This window comes from Oryctolagus cuniculus, chromosome 13, assembly GCF_051225735.1.
Source record: "Oryctolagus cuniculus isolate XC-2025 breed Fujian yellow rabbit chromosome 13, ASM5122573v1, whole genome shotgun sequence".
In the NCBI taxonomy this organism is placed as follows: Eukaryota; Metazoa; Chordata; class Mammalia; order Lagomorpha; family Leporidae; genus Oryctolagus; species Oryctolagus cuniculus.
The window spans coordinates 13606637-13627571 of NC_142879.1; the positions used below are offsets into that span (position 1 = coordinate 13606637).

The window sequence follows — 20935 nt, forward strand, 5'->3', positions numbered from 1 at the left end:
CCTGGAAATCCAGTATAAGTCTCAGGCACTCTATTGATCCAGAGAGGCACATTTCCAAGAATAAAACCTTCAATCCATAATAATAGTAAAAACAATTCTCCCAGAGGATATAACAAGTAATCTCCAGACGTATAAGTAGCAATGTAGAAATATAAGAAACATGGTCAAGGAAGGCAATATGACTGTCCAAAAAGAATGCATAATACGTTAATATTGGACTTTGAAGAAGGGGAGAGTGATGAGATGTTTGAAAAGGAATTCAAATGAATGATTGTAAGGTTACTCAAAAACACAGAGAAACAGGTACATGAAATAAAGAACTCTATACATGACATAGATGAGAAAGTCTGCAAAGATGGATACTGAAGAAAAATCAGACAGAAATATTAGAAATAAAGTATTCAATAAGTCAAATAAAAATGCAGTGGAAAGCATTAATAGCAGACTTGGTGAGTCAGAAAAAAGAATATCTGATCTAGAAGACTGGTCTTTTGAAATGTCTCAGTCTGACAATTAAAGAAGAATAAAATGGAAGGACCAAACAAAAATTTGGGGTCTATGGGATACTATCAAATGACCAAACATGTGAGTCTTAGGAGTTTCTGAAGGAATGGAAAAAAAGGACTTTGAAAACTTATTTAGTGAAATCATAGAAAATTCCTCCAATTTGGAGAAAGATGCAGACATCCAAATACAAGAAGCACATAAAACCCCAAATAGGCATGATCAGAAAAGATCCTCACCACAGTACATTATGTGAAACTTTAAAGTAAAACACAATGAGAATTTCCTAAAATATACTATAGAGAAAGGCCAGATCATTTTAAAGGATCTCCCATCAGATTAATAGCTGATTTCTTAACAGAAACCCTACAGGCCAGGAGAGAATGGAGAGATACAGTCCAAGTCCTAAAAGAAAAACCTCCCAACTCAGAATAATTTACCCAGAGAAGCTCCCATTCATAAGTGAAGATGTAATAAAGACCTTCCAAGACAAGTGAAATTGAACGACTGTTACCAGCTGGCCAGACTTACAAATGATACTTAAACATGTGCTACACATAGAAACAGAGCAATGTTAAGGGAAAAGTTTATGGCTATAAATGTCTACATACAAAAATTAGACATATGAAATAAATGATCTAAAACTGTGTCTCAAAGACTAGAAAACAAGAATAAACCAAACCCAAAATTGGTAGAAGGAAATAAAAATTAAAAATTAAAGAAATCACAAAGTGAAATATATTATTTGAGTACTCGTTATAGCATTAAATCTCAATGCACAGCACATTAAGGACAGAGATCCTACATGAGGAGTAAGTGCACAGTGACTCCTGTTGTTGACTTTACCAATTGACACTCCTGTCTATGGCATCAGTAATCTCCCTATGCTCCAGTCATGAGTTTCCAAGGCTATGGAAGCCCTCTGAGTTCTCCGACTCTTATCTTGTTTAGACAAGGTCATAGTCAAAGTGGAGGTTCTCTCCTCCCTTCAGGATCTCTGTCCTTAATGTGCTGTGCATTGAGATTTAATGCTATAACGAATACTCAAATAATATATTTCACTTTGTGTTTCTATGGGGGTGCAAACTGTTGAAATCTTTACTTAATGCATACTAAACTGATCCTCTGTAAAAAAAAAAAAAAAAGAAAAAAAAAGAAAAGAAAAGAAAAGAAACTATCAACTCCCAACTTGACTCTCACTGGGATTAAACATGACAATAGGTCTGATCTGATTTCATCATCATTAAAAAAAAATCATCTATTATTTTTCACTTTATGTTTCTGTGTGGGAGCAAACTGTTGAAATCCTTACTTAATGTATACTAAGCTGATCTTCTGTATATTAAGATAATCAAAAATGAATCTTGATGTGAATGGAAGGGGAGAGGGAGTGGGAAAGGGGAGGGTTGTGGGTGGGAGGGACGGTATGGGGGGGAAGCCATAGTAATCCATTATTCGTACTTTGGAAACGTATATTCATTAAATAAAAGTTAAAAAAAAATTAAAGAAATCAATAAAATAGAAATAAGAAATTGTACAAACTGTGCAAAAGGTCAGTGAAATGAAGAGCTGAGTTTAAAAAAAATAAAATAAAATTGAGGGGTTGGCATTGTGGCATAGCAGGTTAGGCCACCACCTGCAATGTAGGCATCAATATGGGCACCAGTTTGTGTCCCAGTTGCTCAACTTCCATTCTAGCCCGCTGCTAATGTGCCTGGGAAGGCAGTGGAGGATGGCCCATATAGGAGACCTGAATGAAGCTCTTGGCTTCTAGCATTGACCTGGCCCAGCCTGGGGTCATTGCGGTTATTTGGGAAGTGAGCCAGTGGATGGAAGATCTTTCTCTCTCTCTCTGTAACCCTGCTTCTCAAGTGAATAAATACATCTTAAATAAATAGATAAATTTAAAAAATTGATAAACTATAGGCCCAACCAACCAACCAAAAAGGGGAGAAAACCCAAATTAACAAATTCAGAGATGAAAAAGGAGATATTAAAACTGATACCACAGAAAAACAATCACTAGAAATTATTGCAGATGTCTATTTGTCAACACATTAGAAAAATCTAGAAGAAATAGACTTATGGACACACACACACATCTACTAAATTTTAGGCATGAAAACATAAAAAATCTGAATAGACCGATAATCAAGGGTGAGATTGAATCAGGAATAAAGGACCTCCCAATAAAGAAAAGCCTGGGACCAGATGGCTTTACTGCTGAACTTTACCAAATTTTTATGGAAGAACTAATCTCAGTTCTCCTTGAACTATTAAAAAAATGAAGAATTCAAACTCATTCTAAGAGGCTAGCATTATCTTAATTCCAAAACTAGAAAAAAATACAACAAGAGAACTATAGACCAATTTCCCTGAGGTACTTAGATGCAAAACTCCTCAACAAAATACCATCACATTGAATCCAGAAACACATCAGAAAGATCATTTCACTCCAAGTGGGATTTATCCCAGGGATGCAGGGATAGTACAATATATTCAAATCAATAAATCCTTTCAAAATAACAATTTTTTAAAAATTTGAAATAGAAGGAACATACCACAACAGAATCAAGACAACATACAACAAACCCACTTCCATCATCATATTGAACATAGAAAAGCTCTAAGTATTTCCACTAAGATTCAGAACTGGACAAAGACACCCACTCTCACCACTACTATTCAGTATAGTTCTGGAAATTCAATCCTGAGGCTATTAAGAAATAAAAAGAAGAAAAATTCATAACAAATACAATTTCATTCATAGCAAACAAAATTTCAAAGTAAATCATTCTCAAAAAGAGAACAGTAAAGACACATGTTCTTCGGATATAGCCTACAAAATAATAGGATTTTACGTGGAGTGAGGTGCTTGCACACTTCTTTTGTAAACTGTCTTGTCTCTTGTTGTACCAAAACAATGCTCCATAGGGATGTGTCAGTTCCTGGCGACAGGTATTTGGCCAGCATAGAGACATACAGACCAGAATGGATTTTTCTAGGCAAGACCTCCAGAGGAAAAGAAATAGGCTCTCCCACACATGTTTTAATATCACCAGAAAGCATCAGGACAGAAATTGCACAAGGCTTTTTATTTCTTTTTTGAAATGTCAATCAAAAAACTTGCAAACCTTGCCACCTTTTATTCTCATTTGGATGTGCCATGAATAATTGCTATATTTTCTCATTATCTCTCTTGTTATCTAAATTTTGAGAAGATAATCACAAAGTTGACCAATCTTACTGACTTTATTTTTTCACAATAAAAATTAACATATTTGCCATGAAGGAAAGTCAGGAACTATACTCATAAACAGGTTCTTACAGACCCAATGATTTGAATGAAGTTTCTAATTCCATGAACCGAGGTCCACTAGCCAGCCAGCTGAGCCCTGGTGGACAGGGCTATTGTTGGTGAGATCTTCCATATTGTATTTTTAATTAAGAAAAATATGGAATAAACAATTGGAATAATGATTTCTAACTAGAAATTAATATGAATATTATAGTCCTTTGGTAACATTTGTTATTTCCTTAGTAAGACCTAATATCTGCATTTGGTGGTCTGTACATGATTTTACATTCTTAGGGATACCATCCCCAAGATTCTCATTTTATCTATGCTGAGAGTGCAGATCTATGTTTTACATTCAAACTCCTTGAAGAGACCCCACCTAAATTAAAAGACCCCTCTGAATAAATTTTCCCCATCAAATTTGTATTTGAGAGCTGTCAGATAATCTCACTCAATCAATGAATAATTAGAAGTGGCAAGATCAAAATGTTCTTGTAACTTGAAAATAGAAGGACATTGTAAGTGGTTGTTTGAGGGCTTTTCCCGAGTTTTTTATAATCTATTGTTTCATTTTTCATAAGGGACCTTATTAGTGGGCTCCGTCTATAAAAGAGTGTCAGGATGATATAAATCAATCTCTACCATCTTGAAAAATATTAAGTTTTATTTAGTTCTATTTGGTATCAATGTGTTCAGTACCTTGAGGTCCTTGAGATACTGTGTGTAATATTTAAATGTATGTGCGTTTCATTATCACAGTAACCCTGGGAGGATGTAGGTACTATTATCTTCAATTTATGGTTGAATAAATTGAAGTAAATAATTATGATTTCCAAATAATTTTGCATGAAGCTCTGTTATAATTTTTAAAATAATGATTAAATGTTAATATGGAAACATGTAATACTGTCGGACTATACAGATAATTCCTCAGAGTTTGAGGTAAATATTAAGATTATGCACTGGGTTTCAGATAGATGGACAGATAAAGATATAGGATAAAGATATTTGATTCCAATGTGACCAAGAGTTGACATGAAAATCTCATTTACTCTGCAGCTATACCTGTAATTGCATGGGTAGTGGATACACAGGGACACACTGTGAGACCTTGTTGCCTCTGTGTTGGTCAAAACCTTGTCACAATAATGCTACATGTGAGGACAATGTTGACAACTACATTTGTCACTGCTGGCCTGGTAAGTGACAAAATGCTTTTTGCCATTTATTATTATTATTACTTAAAATAGAAACAACTTGGTCATAGAAAATGAAACTAAAAATTCTCGTTGTTAAAGATTTAAAACCAATCCTTTCTTCTAATCATCGTTGCTCAATTGTATTCTCCAGTGCCTTCACATACTTAGGGACGCATTATGCACTATCTAAAGAACATTACCAAACAGAGGAGGAAAAAATCAACCAAATATGAATCATAACTAGAAATTAGACTTAAGTGTTCAGGTGATACATGAACCAAAAGAAAGCGATATATAACCCTTAGGTTACAAACCATCTGTCAGTATTGACATTAATCTTGGTAAACACCCTGTTTGACCAATTGTTTAAGCTAATTTTTTTTTTTTTGACAGGCAGTTAGACAATGAGAGAGAGAGAGACAGAGAGAAAGGACTTCCTTTTCCGTTGGTTCACCCCTCAAATGGCTAGTATGGTCAGCACGCTGCGCCGATCCAAAGCCAGGAGCCAGGTGCTTCCTCCTGGTCTCCCATGCGGGTACAGGGCCCAAGCACTTGGCCCATCCTCCACTGCCTTCCCGGGCCACAGCAGAGAGCTGGACTGGAAGAGGCGCAACTGGGACAGAATATGGTGCCCCAACCGGGACTAGAACCTGGGGTGTCAGCACCGCAGGTGAAGGATTAGCCTAGTGAGCCGCGGTGCCGGCTTAAGCTAATTCTTAAGAGGATTTCATTGATACGAATGAAACAAATATACACACCAATTCTCTCTTCTTTTTTTGTTCCTTGATGGTGAAATAATCAGTTTAAGAGTTTTCAAAGTCTAGCTGTATATACCTACTGACAATCTTCCTCCCTCTTTCCATTCATTTTTCATCTAAGGACAGTACTAGGATTGACTAAGAATCATGGAAACTTGAGTCAATCCAATCAGTCATAGTTTCTACTTGAAAAACATCCCATTGCTATTCCATTATTCTCTGGTTGAATACATTTTACATGTGAAAAGAAACCCTAAAAATGCAATTCTGCAGCTTGGAAATCTCTATATGCCATGTCTTTTACTTCCAGATAATGATTGGGGAATATTTGCTGTCTTTTGGCCATCAACTTGACTTAAATACTGAAAATTCTCCAAAGGATACTGCTCACATTGTTGTCAGCAGCCAACATTAATGAGAGGTCTCCACTAAGAGGCAGATTTGAAGGAAATGCTTTGGGAGTAGAATAAGTTCATTATTACCAGAGGGAACTTGAGGGAGTTACCTCTTACTATCAACTCTTCGTTTGCATAGCAGGGACCAAATGCCATACTTGTAGTATTGTTGTGGGAGGTAAAATTATAAAAACAGAGCTTAGCACATATCAAGTACTCTCTTCCCCCAGAAAAAAAGATAATGATTAGTATATGCCAGTTTCTGTTCTCAGGGAGGGAATTATTTTTGAGAAGTTGTTTCTGTTCCACAGAGGGTTTGTAACAGAGTTAGGCAGTCCACAAGATCTTTCTTAGGAAACAAAACAACAAAACTCTGTTTGCTCCAGTCACTCATGAATTCAATCATTAAAGCCATGTGGGTTTCAATGCCTGGTCCCTTATTCTAAGGAGATTAACTCCTGAAAATGGGAAAAACAATGTGTACAGTACAATTTTTGGTATAATAAGAAGCTATAATAACTTACACAAAAAGGGAATAAATGGAGAAGTACAGGATGGCTTACCCAAAGTGACACCATTTTAGAAAGCTTGAAAGATGACTTACCACATACCAGAAATGCACTCCTTAGCAGCGTAACTTTGTACAAGTTCCTTTACTGCTCTGAGCCCACTTTCATCATCTGCAAAGCAAATATGATGATAATAGTATCTACCTCATAGAGTTGTTTGTATATCAACCCAGTTATACATCTATAAACCTGCTGGCCCAGCCTGCACCACAGTAAGCATCTGATAAGTGTTAACCGGTTACCAAAATTAGGAGATTGGCTATTTTGGGCTTTCTGGCTAGCACATAGATGCCTACAGTAGCACCTATTTAAAGAAGCAAGAGAGGAAGAATAAGGAAATAAGCAAGAAAGGGTCTCAGGCACACAGAGGAAAGAGTGTGTCCAATCATTAAACTTGGAGTGATTGTTAAAAAATACTATGTAGAGCTGGTGGTGGGCAGATGGAAATGGGAAGTAAAACCAAAGCCAGATCACAAAGCTACTTGTCTGCCTTGCCAAGTCTGGGACATGGTAGTAACATATCTGCTATGTTGATTTAAAAATCTCTCTCTAGGAGGCAGATGTTGTGGTACAGTGGGGTAAGCTGCTGTTTGAGATGCCCACATCCCATATCAGAGTGCCAGTTCAGGAGGCAGCTACTTTGCTTCTGACCCAGCTATCTGATAGTGCACCTGGGAATCAGCAGATGATGGGCTTGAGTTCCTGCCTATCACATGAGAGACCCAGATGGAGTTCCTGGCTCCTGGTTTTAGCTTGTGCTGACCCTGGCAATTGTGGGCATCTGGGGAGTGATGGAGCTCTCTCTCTCTCTCTCTCTCTGAGAGAGAGACTCTGCCTTTCAAACACATAAATACATAAATTTTAAAATCTGGCAGTTTTGTAGGAGGTGATAAAGGAAAATAAAAAGTAAAATCAGTAACCTAGTGAGAAGATTCAATGGTCTCTGTTAAACAGAGATGTACCTGTTTTCCAGAACTAGGGACGTGCTGGTGCAGGTCTAGTAGAAGAAGGATGGATAGTCACGAGCATCATGGAGCAGGTGGAAATGATGTGCAGACGCAGACTTAGGACATTTCTGCCTCTGGGTATCTCACTTAGCTCACTAAATTTCAAAACATCTTTGTATCTGATTCTCACAGTTGTATATAAAGAGGTTATTTAACACTACAAACTTCTGTATGATCTAAAAAAGAAGAATATTTCCTTGGATCATGAAACTACTGCCTCAGAATGCAATAGCAAGAATCCATTACTATAATTGCAGGTTCTCATTTCAAATGTAATTAATTACAAGAAGTGTCAGTCACCTTTAAATGCTTATCTTGAAAGTTTTTCTGATTCCCAGATGTGATTGGATTTGTTTAAAACAAACAAACAAAGATAGTATAAGAACCCTGGAGACTTGATTCAGTACCATATTGCTTCATTGTACAGTTTTACAGAAAATTTTGTAACTATTGACTATGGCCTTGACTGGAGGAGTCTATTTATATATATGGTTAAAGAGAACAGAAAATAAAATCCCCACAGGGCTTCAGTGGTGGGGACAGAACTTGCAAGACCATAAATCAGAAACTTCCTAACGTTCACAATTGGAATGAGATAATGTATGAGCTAGAAAAGCAAAAAAGGATTTATGATGGTTCTAAATTAACCTGGCTTGTGTATGAGTCTTGAGTCTTACAATGAGAAGAAAATTAAAAATAATCCAAACTTTTCTCAATAAACCTACTGTAGCACAACAAATCCAACTTATAAAATCTGATTGTAGCAACTACTATTTAGTGAATACTTGTGTAACCTTAAATATGTAATAAAGTACTTAAAAAGAAGTTCAAGTTGAAGAGACTCTCAAGGGTCCTTTCAAGAATCACTACACAGGATTGTGAGGGTCTCTATCTGGTAGGTTCTTTTGATCTTTTTTATAAACTGGGTTTCTTCTTTAGATGGTTAAGAAAAGTTCAAGAGTAATGTGTGACAAATACAGAATTTATATTATGGCTATTATTTGACATTTTAAGTTCACATTATACTCCCAAGATTTGCTTAGGAATGGTGAATTCTCTGGTTTATCTGCTAAACCCAGGTTTAAAGTCTAACTTGCTTCATTTTCAACAAATATCTAGTACTATTTGGTTCTTATTCAGTCAGTGTTTGAGGGTCTGCCTCTTACATATTGCTCAGCATATGTTGGTAAATAAAGTAAACACAGTCCGTGACCTGTGAAGCTTATTGCCTGCTAAAAGAGGCAGCTACACACAGAAATAAGTGTGCAGTTGAAAGTTATTGTCAAAGGAATGAAGGAAAAGAATTGGGACATGACAGAAAACAAGGGGACCATTTAAAAATGTTTGTTTATTTGAAAGGCAGAGTGAAATAATCAATAGATGATAGATAAACAGATCAATTGGCAAAGCTCATCAATACCCACAACCTTTAGGCAAAGCTCATTAATGCCTCTTTCTCATAATGGAAAGATATTTTGCATATACGTACATCTCTCAATGTCTCACATAATAATATGACAATAATAGTTGATCCTATTGTCTGTCAGCATTATCTTAGCATCCTAATAAAGTTTACATTTTGGGTCTAGCATTGCACACATTATATAATAGTCTTAGAAATAACTCAAAAAGGGAAAAGATATGAAATGATCAAGAAAAACATTCAAAAATGTCAAACTCAATAATAAACTGGAAAAATTGTGAACTAAAAGAGATTATTTCTTATTTAACTAACTGATAAAAAAAAAAACCTCTGTATTTGGTGATAGCAATGTCATAAGGGTTTGGAGCCACATGCACATTCACTACTGGTAATAGGTAAATGGTACAACTGCTTTAATGACATAGCCACTCCATTGACCATATTACATTTCCTGTAACTCAGCAATTCCACTTCTCTCTGTAAACCTTACAGTTATTATACTCAAACACTTGCATAAGCAGGCATATATAATGGTATTAATTGCACCTTTGCACCTGTGTAATAGACAAAATATATAAAGCCAATAAGAGGATGATAAAAACTATGGCACACCCATATGTGGAATGGTTGGCAGTAGTCAAAAATTAAAAGTTAGGTATGTCTCTAACATGGATAGATCATCCAAGGGAATTAAAAAAGCAGACTGCGGAAGGATGCATATATAAAGCAATTCCAGTGATGTTAAAACACACACAATGATAATAGAACTGTTTACTACAGGTACCCGTGCATGTAAAAGCAAAGAGACAGAGGGAGGTGTTGTGGCGTAACGGATTAAGCCTTGTCCTGCAATGCCAGCATCCCATATGGTTGCCAGTTTGAGTTCCAGCTGCTCCACTTCCCATTCGGCTCCTTGCTAATGCACCTGGGGAAGCAGCAGAAGATGACCCAAGTCCTTGGGCCCCTGTACTTACATGGGAGACCTGGGTAGCTCCTGGCTCCTGGCTGCAGCCTGGACCAGCCCTGGCTAGTGTGGTCATTTGGAGAGTGATTCAGCAATGGATGATCTTCCTATTTCCCTGTCTCTCTGTGTAACTCTCTCTTTCAAATAAATAAGTCTTTTTAAAAAAATAAAAGTAAAGAAATAGTCTGGGCATAGAGCTTTCTTTTATAGTTAATATTTTATTTTTTTTTATAAAGTGGTAAATCCCTTGCTTTATTTTTACTTTCTTTTTGTTCCTGGCCCTCATATCATTATCTAACTAAATATATGTAAATATAAGATGTTTATTATTCAGCTTCACTGAGTGTTAGGAAATAACTATTTAGTACTACTGTGAGTTTCAGTAGTAGAATTTAGGATTGCCTATGTGGATACTGCTGACAACTCTGCTATTTTCTTGGAAAATATTTTATTGTTTTCTTGGAAAAAATTTTAAAAATTGGAGTATTTGCAAAACTGGTCAAAATATTTGAGTTAAATCAAGATTTTCCAGAAGTCTCATCTTATTTCAAGCCTTATTATTCAAATCTTTTAATGCTTATTTTGGTGCAAAAATTTGTGCAATCCGTGTGTGTAGCAAGCTGTAAAGATTTCGAAGACCCCTCGGATACTGGTCAAAAGTGTACAAGTGATTCCACTGTTGCTATGCGTTACCAGGTGGGCGGCCCCTGACCAGCTCCCCCTGCCAGCTGCTGGAGGGCGGGCAATGATGGCAGCACAGTGGTCAGCCTCCTGTCAGGCACAGGCGGTACTGTGTAAGAGCTTTCACTCAGAGCATCCCTGGACGTCTGTCCCGCAGGATACACAGGTGCGCAGTGTGAGACCGACGTCAATGAATGCAGCAGTAACCCCTGCCGGCCGACCGGGGACTGCGTGGAGCTGTCCTCGGAGCAGCAATACGGACGCGTGGCTGGGCTGCCGTCCTCCTTCAGCTACGGCGAGGCCGCAGGCTATGTTTGTGCCTGCCATTCCGGATTCACAGGTGAGGCCCAGGAGGTGGGAAACGACTTCCTGGCATTTTGTGACCCGTGCCTTTCCACTGTTGCTGTGGTGCGCAGGGTCCCCCTTGTGGTCATGAAAAATGAGTGTGTTTCCTCAAATTTCGAGGAGCAGGATAGAAGAAAAGAAAAAAGCCACAAGAGGCTACCCTGGAAACTGAGTCGCATCTAAATGCTTTACCTTCCAAACACAAAATCTCAGAGTGTTTTGTTCTCAAATTTGGTGATGATGTTAAATTTTATATGCCACTCGAATTTGCTAGAGAAAGTTGTGTGCTTTTGTTTACACTGGAGGCAATTATCTACTGCAAGTAAGCACCAGCTACTTTGTAGCCAAAGTTGTTCAATATATTTCATGTAAATCACTCTAGCTTTGTTTTGTAGCCTTCCTACTCTAAAACCCAGAGGAAATTTGTGTGTCTGCTTCCCAGTGATTAGGTGTGTTGTATCTACTTCATTTCAGAAAATTTGAGGCAGGGTCGGATTTGTTCATGAGTAGCAACATACCCACACTGGCATAGATATCAATGAGGAAAGTAATCACAATCTTGACTTCTATCTTTATATGTGATATGTCTTTATCAGTAGATTAAGGGAAAATTGGGAAAATAGATAAGGAAAATTTCGTTTATGATTGGGGACTTATTTTTTAAATTATTAAGTGTTGCTTTTAGTTTTAAAATTGAATAATTTTTAACATTTTGCCACATTCACTTCAACTGTGGGCATTATGCATGTGCATTTATACTATTTTTATTGCAAACAGATACATTAATATCACAAAGTGTGGGACTTCTGAGAAAAGTAAATGAAGAATAGGAATAAAAAAGAAGCAAATAACATCTAGAACTCCCTTTGTTTTGTTTTAGTTTGGATCTTTGACTCGTGGCAGTATTTGTTGTAAGGTTGCTATAGAAGATGTTTATTTCCTTTTTCACTGTCCTTTCACATAGAAAAAAAAAACCTCTCCGTGTCAATATCATGATAAGTGATATTTTCCCTGAACAGCTTCTAGCTTGCATGCCTTTTCCCTACATGTTTAAAAGTCAGGCTAATAAATCTTGATAAATGGTAAAGAGTGTGAAATAAATCTTGTAATGCATCATATTTCCCAGCCATGTAGGCTGCTAGAAATGAGCATAGGGTCTGCAAACATGTTGGTCTCTCTGGAATATGTCCACGTATTTACCCTACTCCTGGGAATATTTGAATTTCCTGTCTCTGTTTCTTACTATTTCCTCTCTTTTTCTTATTTCTTCCTAAATTATTTGATTTTGGTATAGTGTATGCATTTTTGTCAGCTGCTTTAAATTCTCCTTGTAACAAGGTTGGGGAGTTATAAATTGTTTTTTTAAATATTGAGTTTAAGGTTATAAAGAGGGGAATTCTATCAAAGTCGAGGCTGTTGTTAATATTGCTTCATTAAATAAAAGAACACAGTGACCAATGGACTTGCAAACCCAAACAGGAGAGGCTGTAGAATGTTCTAGAAAGTGTGTTGCCTTGATTTATGAATTGCTATCAAGAAACACTTTAGAAGTATAGACGCCCTGGCTGCTCCCAGATCTCTGCAGTGTGTTTTTCACTCATGTGAATCCCAAAAATGGGTTCCCGCCATCCACTGTCCTTCAAATGGTGATCCGGGGTGCTGGGCTCTTCTTTTTCCCTTTTCCCCCTCTCTTCAAAGGGAGGTTTCAGAATTTACCTTGCTTATCTGCAGCAAGGCACTAGGAAGGAAGGAAAATGGAACGTTGCACCTGAGGGTTATTGGGTCAAACCTTACAAGATCTCTTTGATCTGCTTTCTGTGGGTCGAAATTGAGCCACACAACTATACTTAATTCAGCAAAGGCTGGAAAATCTAGATTTACTGTGTACTTAAATAAAGAGAAGGTAGGCTTTGTGGACAGTTATCCAAACAGATTCAATGCAAGCTGCAAAATCCCCATGGGAAACAGGATTAAAAGATAAGTTTATTTTCAAAGAATTTTGAAACCCACTTTTATATAATGTGCATTTTTTGTGAACTTATTGAAGATCCCTCATAACTAGAATTGAAGTGTGTTTCCTGTAAACAGCACAGTAAAAAGATGTTGTTGAGCCATGCCTTCTACTTACTCAGTCTGCCTTTTAATTGGTATATTTAGAGTATTTACCTCTATTTAATTTTTAATACATTAAAGCTTATCTGTCATATTATTATTTGTTTCATTTCATTTCTTTTTTAAAAACTTTTATTTAATGAGTATAAATTTCCAAAGTACAGAATATGGATTACAATGGCTTCCCCCCCATAACGTCCCTCCCACCCGCAACCCTCCCCTTTCCTACTCCCTCTCCCCTCATCATTTTTACATTTCTCTTTTCTTGACTTCTTGTGAGTTACTTGACTATTTTTTAGGATTTCATCTTGCTTTATTTAGTGTTTTTGGAGATACTGCCTTTTGTAATTTGCATACTATTTAGTTTAGGTATGATTTATCACAGCCTGTGGGTATCAACATTGTACCATTTTGAGTGAATTATAGAAATTTTACTTCAATTGAGGTCCTCTGAGACTCCCCATTTAAAGATATCGTTGTCTTGAAGATCAGATGTAGTATTATAATTTTTATTTTAATAGCTAGATATGATTCAGAGAACTATTGAAGAGAAAGATAGTTTATTGTCTTTTAGCTGTATTTCTGCTTTTTCCATTCAATTTTTTTCTATCTTTATGTGCTTTAAGATTCTTTTGTTCTTTTCTTCTTTTTAAAGATTTTCCTTAGCCATGCTTTATGAGTAGGCATGCTAGTGGCAATTTCTATTAGTTTTTCTTTGTCTGAGAAAATCTCTATTGCCATTTATTCCTGAAGGATAGTTTGTTAAATATAGAATTTGTGGTTGACAGTTCTTTTCTTTCAGCATTTGAAAAATTCCATGCCACTTCCTTCTGCACTCCACTGCTTCAAATGAGAAATTCGCTGTCATGGAAATTGGCATTCCCTATAGGAAATGATGAATATGTCATTTCTCTCTGGCTTCTTTCAGTACTTCCTTCTTTGTGTTTAGTTTTTGGAGGTTTATTTATGATGTACCTTGGTGTTTGCTTATTTGGTTTTATTCTATTTGGGATTTATTCAGTTTTTCAAATCTGTAGATTTGGATGTTTTGCCAAATTGGGGAAATTCTCAGCAATATTTCTTTGAATATTTTTTCTGCTCCACTCACTTCTGGACTCTGATCATATGGATTTGGGTTCTTTTGTTATTTTTCCACAGATTCATGATGTTCTGATTAAAGGTCTATTTTCTCTCTATTTCATAGATTGGGCAACTTCAACTGAACATCAAAGTCACTAATTCCATCCTTTTTCATATCCTCTCTCCTATAATGCACATCTCTCCTATAAGCCTATTTCTTAAATTGTTTTTTATTAATTCCATAACTTCCATTTTGTTCTTTGGATAGCACCTATTTCCTTGATAGTATTTTCTATTTTTCTTTCATCTCAAGGAAATTTGTATTTTTTTATTAAATCATCTTTATAATGTTTGCTTTATATAATTCCAACATTTGATTCATCTCAATATTGACATTAGTTAATATTTTCTCATTCAAACTTCAGATTCTTGTTACAATAAATGACTCACAATTAGTATGCTCATCATTTTGGATATTATTTAGGAGATTCTGAGTCTGGCTTTAATTTTTAATTTAGCAGTCAATCACCATTTTTAGGTTTGGGTAACCGGTCCTGGCTTACTTACTTACTGTGAATCCATGGAACAGTTAATCTTCAGAGACTTTGCAGTGTCGTGTTGGTGCATTTGCTGTGATGGGCTTCTCCCTGCCTCCAGGGAAGGAAAGATGTCCCAGCATGTCCTAGGTTGGGGAAGAGAGCCTCCGCAGCAGAGGGGGTAAGCGCTCCTCTTCCTCTGGTTGCTTTTGATTAATAGGACTCTGGTTAACGCCCCTTGCCAGTTCTTTCAGCACTCCCCATGTGTTGTAGGCCTGACTTGGAGAAGGAATGAACCTTCTCTTTCTTCTGTTGCTCACTAGGAGTGAGCAAACATCAAGGCCAGGGCACCTTCTTAAGTTGTGCTGGAGGTTGTCAGGTACCCTGATGCGTTATTGCTCTTCTAGTCTGCAGAATTCTCGCCAGCTCATCTTTGCCTCCTAACTCTTGGAGTTCTCTTGGATTTTTGTCTGGGGGTAGTTAGTGGTGGGACTTGGTGGGGAAGAACAAGAAGAGAGACGAGAACACCATCTTGCCCACACTGGAAGTTCCATTGTGACAGCTTTAAAAAACACTTAAATGTTGTAGCATAAGATAGTTACTTTCATGAATGGCTTTAGGTAGAAAAGCAGGTGCTAACTTTCTCTTCATTTACCCTATAGCCATGAAAACACAAACATCATTTAATATAATCCATAAGATGAATGTATGTATTATTAATGATTAGTAAAGAATTTACTACTTCCTTTGCCTCCCTCTTCATCGTGTATGGTTGGACATTTATCTTTATTTTATCTCTAGTTGTTATATATCCATTTTATATTTTTTCAGATGGAAAAAGCGCAACTTATTTTTCACAGACTGTGTATATTCTCATGAAAAATGTGGTTTTGTATAGTGTTTTAATGACAAAGCTATATTCAAAGAAACCATTCAAGTTGTTAAATATGCATACAATCCACTGCCTGTTTTTAAAATTATACTGAAGAATGTGTTTATTAGTCTTAACTATGTGTGTAATCATCTTCTCTATTAAGACTATTTACACATGTAATTAAATTATTTAACTTTTTAATAAATAACAAAAGTGTCACCTAACAGAGCAAAAAATTAATTCAGAGTCTCAGAAGATAATACTCAGGACAATAGAAAGAGCTTGAGACCATAGAAAGTGAGAAATGGTAAAACCAAGGGCACACAGAGGCAGAGAACCCTAATGGGAAGAACCGAGGCCCCCTGAAAAAGGATTAGTTTTTATTCAGATTTTCCTCTGGGATCCTCAGCAGGGAAAACAAGGTAGCACAGCTCAGAGAAGGCAAAATCTCAACCAATTCTATAATGAAGAGAAGTCTACAAACACGTTTAGTTATATTAGTAATTAGAATAATGGTTACTATTTTCTAATTCCCTAAAATCATTAAACATTTTCTATGGCAAAATATCTTCACATCCTGTCCTGTTTGTGACCATATCTGCAACGCTCAACTTAAAATGAAAGTGGAGATCAATACATTTACTTAAAACCATACTTGCAAAAAAAAAGCTTATCTATAATTGGAGAAGACTTTAGTTGAATAACACTGTTGAGTTCATTCCAAAATCAGTAAATTATCTTTATTTTGTATGACCACCCTTGACTGCTGCTAACAAGAATGTTGGCTGCTTCTCTCTATTATGTTTTAGCTTTTTAGTTTGGGGCACTGTGCTCAGTTCTGGGGATGTAACAATGAAAATACATAGCTTCTTCCCAAAGGAAACTGGAAGAGCGTGAGGGAAAAGAAGCACAAATAACAAGACAATGTGATAATTGTGGAGCCATAAAAAAGCACAATGAGACCCATCAGTAAAGATCTACTGATGCTATTTATGCCAGATAGAGTTCAGTGGAAATTATTGGAAACAAAATGTTTGGAAAAGTTAGCATTTTTAAAACAAATGATCATATTACTTCTGAAAATTATAAAAGGATCCCATGACCTGTATACTTGCCCTTGAACCATCCTGTTCTAAGCAACGAAGCAAAATTGGAAAGAACTGAGTAATGTTTTTAATGTTCACTTTTTCTCTCTGTTTATCAAACTGTGGTTATGATAACTCCTTGAACAAGTTTCCAAATTGTTTTGTAAGCCAAGTCCAATTTTCAGTTCTGACTTTCACTCACCAACTCCAATTAGCATTTATTCTAAGAGGAACACCATCACTGGGATCTGGAATGCTACGCTGGTGCCTCTGAGGCTGAGAGTTTGTTCTGTTTCACCCATCTGCTCTGTGTGTGCAAAGAACTGAGTGCAGCAGGGGATCCTGCAAAGTCCTGGCTTCAAACCTCAGGCAGAAATAGCGGGGTTCTTAACAATAAACACCCCGGCGTGAGCCACCTGGCAAAGCGATGCACACAAGGCTCTCGTTCTCAGGTTCATCCGCCTCCAGCACAATGTTGCTAAAAATGAAGTGTGAGTTTTCCTTGAAAACTAAATCCTGTCACTTTACCTAAAGCCAACTGAAATAGCCATATGAAGCCAAACGTGCATCATCCAAAATTTCATGTAGTCGTGAAGCAATGAGACCTATGGAACTGTCAATATCCCTTGTCTGAAGAGAAATGTTCAATAGAATTTGTTCACTTGCTGACTTAACACTTTAGGAGATACATTTATTTCTTATTTACAATTTCAAATTTGAGAATATAGATCCCAAATAATGTAAACATATAATTTGAAACACATCTAAAATTATACCTCAGAAAGATCAAACTTCGCTTCCATATGTATTTATTTAATAAAATATTTACTAGTATCTTGATAGATTCATCTAATTCATTCACCTTTGCCTTTACCATGCATATTAACTTTTATAAATGAAACTATTCATAGTATGTATTACTTTTGATAATTTTTATTGTGCTATGTAAGTTACAATAATTAGGATAGGTGATAACCTTCTTATATGTAGATTAATTTTGAAAATCATGTTTATTCATTGCTTACTACCAACTTCTACAAAGGTATTATAGCTAGTAGGGAAATTGAAAGGCAGTGATTAGGAAGACAAAATACAGACCAGAACAGAGATGAATGTGCTATGAGACCTTCACGGCAGAGATAGCCATGGTATGAAGGGCCTTGGCTGCTTTGTCAGGTGAGCATTCCTTTGTTGACTTGAAGTGAGAAAAGCTAGGGAAAAGTTCTTGAGTGAACAACCAGCAGACAGATGCCAAGTCTCGAATTCAAGTCTACTTGTCAAAAAGTCTTGGAACAACAACAACAAAAAGTTGTCTAAAACAAAATAATAAGAGTTATAAAATCATCTCACTGTCGTACCTTGGATGCTGTCCTTGTGACTTGGAAGGTGTGAATGGTAGGTCTTCATACCAGGATTCTTTTCCTGCAAGAGGGGTGGGCCACCCATATGCAGAAGAGCCTTAATGAAAGTGGTATTTTCTGATAATATCCAGCTGTGTGTTAAAGTAAGATGGTGAAGAAAATGTTCAGAAAAGATGTTGAAGATCACGGGAATAGTGTCCACCATAGCCTATACGGCAAGTTCTCACACAATATGGCCAACCATGTTTCTGCCTCTCCTGAGCATGCTCATCACAGTCAATTGTGCATCTGCTGTTCATAAGGATGCCTAAGACCACCCAAAGTTGTCTGTAAGCATACAAATGTTTATGAAGGACAGCACTCGTGACTTCTTCCTGACCCAAAGATTAGGTTATTGCTGGTATTGTTTGATCACAGTCTGTCCTCTGACATTAACACAGAAGATATTTCAGAAATCTTATACGACAAACACAATCATCTGAAACTTCAGTTCTCAGCAACTCAGGTACCATCCAAAGGAAAGCACCCAAAACCTAAGACTAATCAACACTCTCTTATAGAAGCATTGAATACCTCTTTCCCAAAAGAAATTCTGTGGCCTACTGTTGGAAAAACTCACCCCTCCTTCTAGAGTAACTCTTCTCATCTGTCTCTAGTTATTGTTTAAGCAACAGTTCCAGAAGAGGTGTAATCAGGTTTGCTTAAACTTCCCCTAAAGTCCATCAGGAACAATTTCACCATGATTTACGAGTCTGCTTACCTCAGTAACTCACAGAAGTCCCAGAATCCCAGGTAAACCATCAAGCCTTGGTCTCTTCCTCCCAGATTCTTTCGCCATTCCCTTAGTTCATGCAATTTGCCATTCCTTTCTGAACTTCCCACTATCTATATTGATGATCTCAAGACTTATACCCTAGTTACCAATATCCTCACATTCTATGACTATTTACTTCACCTACTTGCTTAAGGTTAAACCTAGCTATATCTTTAGGACACTATTTCTTTTGCAACTCTCTCAAACAGTGTCATATATTCTTACAAATTCTGCATCTGACTTATATGAAATGTCTTTTCACTTCATTGCTGCATCTTGGCAGTTAATCTTCCCTCTTCATTCAAAGTCCCAATTCATTTTGAAGCAAAAGTCCCTGGACAATGCAGATTATTACTTCTCCTTTTTCTATTATTCTTCCTAACTTCTGGTACCTTTTCCTCAGTCATTGGATATTTTAATGTCTTACTCTTACCATCATTCTTGGGATTTCCAACCCATGTAGAAGATCTGCATAAACACCGTTATCTTCCTTCTTTTCATGACCTTGTTTAAAAGGACTTTGTCCACCATCCCACCGCTTCTGTCCACTCCTTTAATCCCAACCAGACCTTATTACCATCATAATCTCAGTAGAAACCTCACTTAATCCTGTTCTCAGCCACTGCCTCTATTTTCCCAGTTCACTTATGCTCCAACACTTTTTTTCATTACACCTAAGTTTGTAGTCTTAAACATTTTTCTTTAGTCATTGTCTCACTTACCTTCTGCTTGGGCTGAGATTCCATGGTCCAGCATTGTAACTGCCCCTTGCATATACCCTCAGTTCCCCTGATTGTGTCTCCCTCCATTATACTCACCTAGCAAAAGCACAATTATGATTAAACCTAACTGTCTACCTTCTCACTTTTAAACAATTTGAATGTAGCTATTGAAAAATTCACAAGCCACACACTGAGCTGAGTGTCACTTTAAATGTATGATCCCAAATCACCAGGGGGCATTTAGCACTAGACAACAATCCTTTTATAGCTGTACTTCCTAAGATGACATTTTTAAAATTTTGTTTTTCTTCCAACTTCCAACATCCCTCTGTTGATATCAAGTTTCTAATTTTTCTCAGGGAAAAGAATTATCTTATCTTGCCTCCACCCAAATTTCTGGTATTTGATTTTGCAAGCTCTTATGATAACTTGTTACTCCTCTATGAATTCAAGCAGCAAACATAAAACTCTGGGGTTAGAAAAGAAAGTGCAGCTTTCTTTTTCATGAGCATTGGATTTATATCAATTAATCTTGACTCAGTTTCCATAACATTGATACTGTATGGATCCAGATGGTACTGCACAGTCAGGTTTGTGTCACAACTAAGGATCACTGAGTTGGGGGATTCCTGTTTTTATAGCAAGAGCAAGAAAGCTGGTCTTTTTCCCAGGGAGACACTACTTTATCCTTGAAAGTTACTCACTGCAAAACAAGCCCCAAGAAATGGTCAAGGTAAGGAGCAGTGGGGGCTGTGCATTCTTGGCATTCCCAGCAAGGAAGTACAAGAATGTGCAGGGCCTATGATGGATTATCTCTTCCAGCTCTGTCTTTTCCACCTGTCTTCGGCTGACGTTGAATATTCATACAAATGTGTCACCCTGCTTCTGACTGGTGGAGACCGGGATTAAATCTATCCAATTTGCCTAATACAATTTGCATTTAGTTAAGGATACTACCTAGACAACTCTCAGCAACAGGATGAAGTCAATTTGTAGTACAGACTTCCATTCTACTGACTATGGTCCTGGACTCAGCAAACTGCAGAAGTGTCCTAGGGACACTAGAAGGCCTTATTGTTGCTCCCCCTCTTCGTGGAGGAACGACACAGGACCCTGCGCTGTTCTTTTGTCTGCTCGGCCCTTCCTGGGTTTGCTGCTGGTCCTTCCTGGGTTGGCTGCCGATCCTTCCACCTCTGTGGAAGGGCGGT

The 20935-nt window shown here is 37.0% G+C and overlaps 1 protein-coding gene and 1 long non-coding RNA gene across 2 annotated transcripts in view; one reads left to right on the forward strand and one right to left on the reverse strand.

Moving 5' to 3' along the window:
- The window catches only part of CRB1 (crumbs cell polarity complex component 1), a 214567-nt gene that overhangs the window by 77762 nt on the left and 115870 nt on the right, over positions 1-20935 (forward strand). Inside the window, exons 4-5 of the mRNA XM_089311962.1 lie at positions 4862-5001; positions 10956-11138. Coding sequence (XP_089168088.1) covers positions 4862-5001; positions 10956-11138 — 323 coding nt within the window. The remainder of the gene's footprint in view (positions 1-4861; positions 5002-10955; positions 11139-20935) is intronic.
- Positions 13516-19965, reverse strand: LOC149122481 (uncharacterized). Its single transcript, XR_016219494.1, has 3 exons — positions 19728-19965; positions 18189-18322; positions 13516-15527 (listed from the first exon to the last, which is right to left on the reverse strand). It is a non-coding gene; the product is annotated as an uncharacterized LOC149122481 (long non-coding RNA).